Raw genomic sequence first — 5,518 nt, 5'->3', positions numbered from 1 at the left:
GACATAAACTAAAAATATATAAATATAAGCCTGATATATAATGTTAAGAAAATACATTTCTTCGAAAAAATATATTTCTAAACGACCAACCAATCAGATGAGCAGCCAAATAAATCAATCAGCCAGCCAACCATCCAACCAATCAGCTAGCCAATTATTTGGCCATCTATCGACTAATCAACTACTTCTACGGTATCCCTATTCATCAAATTGTTTTGCATTCAATCTTTCTTTTTTAAACTTTTTACTTTTTTTCCTTTTTTTCTTTTTTTGGGGACATATTTCTTTCTCTCGTTTTTTTTTATAAGTCTTCCTTCCGTCCATCTCCATTGCACTCAAGAAGAGCAACACTTCTCTCAGAAATGTTTTTCCCAATACTCTCCACTGCTCGCTGTTGTTGTTGTTGTTGTTTTTGCTGTTGCTGTTCATTCCAATGCCAGTCAGCCAACCAGCCAACAAAACTATTAATTAGGCAGCTTTCAATCGAAACACATCTTTCAATTCCATTCCACTTAATTTCGCGTACATCCGCCCACTCTTCACCTTCTTATGTTTTACTTGTAAGCAATGATGTACGTACGCACTGTTTGTTCCCTTCAAGTTGTTAAAAACAACTTGATAAAGCATGTTTTGGAATGCCCAGACATACACAAACACCGCGTGCACTGCTATATATAAATGTCTGAAACGACATAACTCGCAAAGACGCACACAAGCAAACATGTACAACAAATAAGAGTCGACACAACTGAAAATTAAAATGTATGGCGTTTTCTGAGATGTCATGGCTGTGCTCTTAATCATCATCATTATCATCATCATCTCTTAATCATCATCGTCATCATCATCATCATCACCATCTCTGAATCATCATCATCACCAGCATCATGATCATTTCATTAAATTATCATCGTGTCGTTTAATCACCATAATCGTTTAATTATCATCATCATCATCACTTAATCATCATCATCTTGCGAATTTGCTCGGCAAAGAAATAGCAGGCGTTGGATCAGGAGACTTTATAAAATGCCAGGTCAGGCACAGGATGATTCAAACGTGCGTTTTTGTGTTGTTTTTGTGTAAACAAATATTATGGTCACGTGAACTGGTAATATTATCACGTGAATAAATGTTATGGTCACGCGGACGAATATGGCTGTCAATAGTGACGTCACTGGCGAAAATATACTGGACAGTAGAAGCAGCACGTGAATGTTTATTGCGCTGACAAGCGTGTTCAGTCAGGTGGATCTTTAATGGAAAAAAACAATCAACTAAAAAATATCAAAATGGAATTTAACTGTGTTTTTGTTTTTTCCAAGGAAAAATTTATAAGATATGGAGACATAATTTAAGTTTGCGCGTTCTTAAGTGGGGCATTTTATTGAAACATTTAATCTAAAGTTCCTCGTAAACTTTTAAAATTGCGTCGGGAGTTTGAGACAAATTTGTGGGATTAATATCGAATGACCAAATTTTTACCCAGCTAAAAACAAGTTTTATCATTTAAAAAAATTAAACTAATGAACAAAATTATTAAATATTTGTTCAAAAGTTTATGTAGAGCATGTCCAGTTTGAATTGTTTAAAAATCTTGTTTCTTGTGATTATAACAATGTTGATGATGGTGGCGTTGAAGATGAGAATGACGATGGCAATGATTAAAAAACAAATATAAAAAATCGCACATGTGTTGTGTGAGTGTGTGTGTGTTTGTGCGCGTGTTTGTGTGTGTGTGTGTGTGTGGTGTGTATGGTGTGTGTACAACTCTTAAGACACAAAAGTTTGAACCAATACTACGAAAGAAATGAATCACTAAAAACCACTTATGCGTTTGACATAGCGGTATATATGTGGAGTGAACATAGCAACATAACAAGTATAATCATTTTTGTTGAGGTGACGATGAAGCAATTTTTAAATTACGTGTGATCATATGAAAGATGTCTTTTCTGATATTGTTATTCAATATAAAACACTTATCTGCACATATATATATATATATATATATATATATATATATATATATATTATATATTATGCAAATATCTATATATTATCTACTTATAATGTACATTATATATATCAAATATACCGAATGATATATATATATCCAAATGATATATGTCCGTCAGACATCCTGCATAATGTATCATGAACTGCACCCAAAGAGGTATTAGCAGCATCAAACAACAGCCTGTAATGACCCTGGCATATCACGTACATAAATTAGCATGTACATGTACAATGTACATAAATTCAATTAATTCTTTTTCATGTTTGTTCTGTGTATCACTGATTTATATTTGTGCTTAAATATGTGTGTGTGTTGTGTATGCGTGTGTTGTGTATGTGTGTTTATGTGTGTGTGTTGTGTATGTTGTGTATGTGTGTTTGTGTGTGTGAGTGTGTGTTGTGTGATGTTGTTGATGAGAATACTTTGTTGAAGATGTGATTTATTTGTGGTGTTGAAATTACTTTATCGAAACATTTGTACACAGCAGGAGTATAAACATTAACCGGATTTGTATTTTAGAGGAATGTTCTTGTTGCCTCCCATTGGTTAAATTTTGTTGATGTTTTTGTTGACGCTGCTTAAACCAACAAAACACAACAAGCGAAACACATTGCATTAAATTACATTGTAAAACATCACATCACAAATTGTCGCAATACGTCGTATCGGCGGAACTTACATTTCTTCCCACATTGGTGTGTTTGCTTGCATGTGGAGTTGCCGATATAAGAGCAATTATTAAAGAATTTAAAACATTTGTTTACTCTTTATTGGAATATAATTGAACTGAGGTGGAATTATTTAGTTTTCAATATATAGAACAATGAAATTATTTACAATCTACACTTTGGTATCGATTTATCGTTTTAGAAAAGTTGCAACAAGAATCTTTCATTAAAAGCTTAATTAGGTCTTAATTTATTAGAGTCACCAAGAGTCATTCTGTTTATATCAAGAAATGGACAATATCTTAAAATGCCAATTTATCTGTTTAGTTGTCTTGGTTAATGCTGTTGTGGTTTATCGACAAGTAATGAAATGCTGTCGAATGGCAGGTTTGTATTTTTTTACTTCTAAGTATTCCATCCAAATAAGAAGCCTATCAAAATTTTCGACATTTCATTACCTTTTCTTAATATTTTAAAATTTTTTATTAGAAGAATTGATTTAAAGTAAATAAAAAGATGGAGCATGTGATATTCTGTTAGATACATGCATGTGTGTGCGTGTGTGAGGATGTATGTGTCAGTCTGAATGTACGCCCTGGCGTGTGTGTGCGTAAGAGAGAAAGAGAAAGAAAGTAAAAAAGAAATTTCTTCATCATGGGAGAATCAGAGGCATGCATACGTTCCTTTTGAAAGCTGTCGTGGAGTTATGGAAATGATTTGAAGGAAAGATTTGTTAATGATGGTATTGATGTCTTTGTTTTTGCATACGTATTTTGTTGCAAATAAAACAATTATAAAAAATAAAGTTTCTTTGGTGCTTTAAAACAAAGATATACCGACTTTGTTAAAGACTATTTAAATGATAATAATATCCAGCAGCATTCGTCATTTCACACTTTGTTACATCGCGAGTACGATCGTTTCAAGCAAATAGTTAAATTAAAATTAGGATGGCGACGATTGATGAATTGTACAATTACTCAGCCCAGTTGGATGGCGCGGAAGACGAAATTAGTCAGCACACGGATGTCTTCAAATCAATACTGAAAGGTTTCACAGGAACGTCAAGTGAAAAGAGGTTAACATCTCAACTGGCTGGCAAGTACTTCAAATATTTTAAGCAATTTGCTGAAGAAACTTTGGAGTTCATGTTCGATATGTGTGAAGATTCTGATGGTAATGTTCGCAAGCAAGCTACAAAAGACCTGACAATTATATGCAAAGCCTTTCCTGAGAACTGTCAAAAAGTGAGCGACATCTTAGTTCAACTCTTGCAAAGTATCGATAGCTTGGAGTTGAGTCTTATGCAGTCACTCATGTCTCTCTTAAGACTGGACACAAGAGCCACGTTGGCTGGTGTCTTCGGACAGATATGTGATGAAGGATTGGATTGTAATGAAGGATTGGATTGTGATGAAGGATTGGATTGTAATGAAGGATTGGATTGTGATGAAGGATTTTATTGTAATGAAGGATTGAATTGTAATGAAGGATTGGATTGTGATGAAGGATTGGATTGTAATGAAGGATTGGATTGTGATGAAGGATTGGATTGTAATGAAGGATTGGATTGTGATGAAGGATTGGATTGTAATGAAGGATTGGATTGTGATGAAGGATTTTATTGTAATGAAGGATTGAATTGTAATGAAGGATTGGATTGTAATGAAGGATTGGATTGTGATGAAGGATTGGATTGTAATGAAGGATTGGATTGTAATGAAGGAGTGAATTGTAATGAAGGATTGGATTGTGATAAAGGATTGGATTGTAATGTCTTCGGACAGATATGCAATGGTGATGAAATTGTTCGTAAACGGGCAATTTTATTTTTGGCGAACAAATGCAAGATAATTGTCAGTGAAGGATTGCTGAGCCAGAAAGAATTGGAAAAAGAATTTATAAATTATGAAAAATGTGACATGGGAAGAGTGTGTCAATTTAATAAAGGTTCTCACATTTCTTCCAAGCATGTTATCACTAGAGGGCAGACGACAACTGCTCAACATAATTGCAGATCAGTTGGAACTTTATGCTCACGTCTGATCCTAACTACATGAATTATTTGATGCAGTCTTTTGAAGAAGCTTCGCGTCTTTTTTCTATAGACATTCCTTCAAATAGATTTGTTCAGCACATGTGCCTGAAAGTTCTGCCACAAATCTATGACGAATTTCAGTAAGCTAACACGCTCTTAAACATTTTTAAGTTGCTGGCCGACACGTCTATCTATTGTACGTCACTCAATTACGTGGATGCATGTGTTGAAAATTTATACCATCATCTCATTTTTTACCTGCCCGAAGCGCCCAGCCAGGCAGACATCAACAATTATTCAACTTTTAAATTTTCCCACGTAAAATGCCTCTTATTTGCCTTCCACCATCTGGCCAGGCAAGGTCGAGACTTCCTCGCATCCGACCAAAATACTGGTCGACTGAAGAACTTCAGAGCAAGGCTGCAGTACCTTGCAAGAGGTGTGCAGGCATACACAAAATCTTTGAACAAAACCCATTCAACAGATAACAACCATGATGCCAAGAAAATGGCAGAAAACATTGCCGCAATGATCAAAGATTTCTTCTTCAATCCTCCATCTTACAAGGCTTCCACAATTTTATCATATAAAAAGGATGCCGATGAACAAACAAACAGCGACAGACGAGGGAAGAAAAGACCTACAGCTGCAGCTGTGGAGGCAGCTTCATTCATAGGTGGACCGCCAAAAAAGTTTTGTTGGCAGCCAACCAGATGTGTTCCACCCGCTGGCAACTCTAGAAAAAATTTCAACAAAAAAAGAAACGTCCCTTCTTTCAGAAAAGCAAACTGA

At 34.9% G+C, this 5,518-nt stretch overlaps 1 protein-coding gene across 1 annotated transcript; it reads left to right on the top strand.

The window, feature by feature from the left end:
- Positions 1-3,638: 3,638 nt before the first annotated feature.
- Positions 3,639-5,518, top strand: HELRODRAFT_159592 (hypothetical protein; the record flags this gene model as incomplete). Its single annotated transcript, XM_009011470.1, has 2 exons — positions 3,639-4,638; positions 4,995-5,518. 2 exons carry the CDS (start codon positions 3,639-3,641, stop codon positions 5,516-5,518), a joined length of 1,524 nt encoding a protein of 507 aa, XP_009009718.1.

The sequence above is a fragment of the Helobdella robusta genome, assembly GCF_000326865.2.
Source record: "Helobdella robusta unplaced genomic scaffold HELROscaffold_1, whole genome shotgun sequence".
NCBI lineage: Eukaryota > Metazoa > Annelida > Clitellata > Rhynchobdellida > Glossiphoniidae > Helobdella > Helobdella robusta.
Note: the sequence above shows the minus strand (reverse complement) of the source record. Positions and strands in the feature narration are given on the sequence as shown.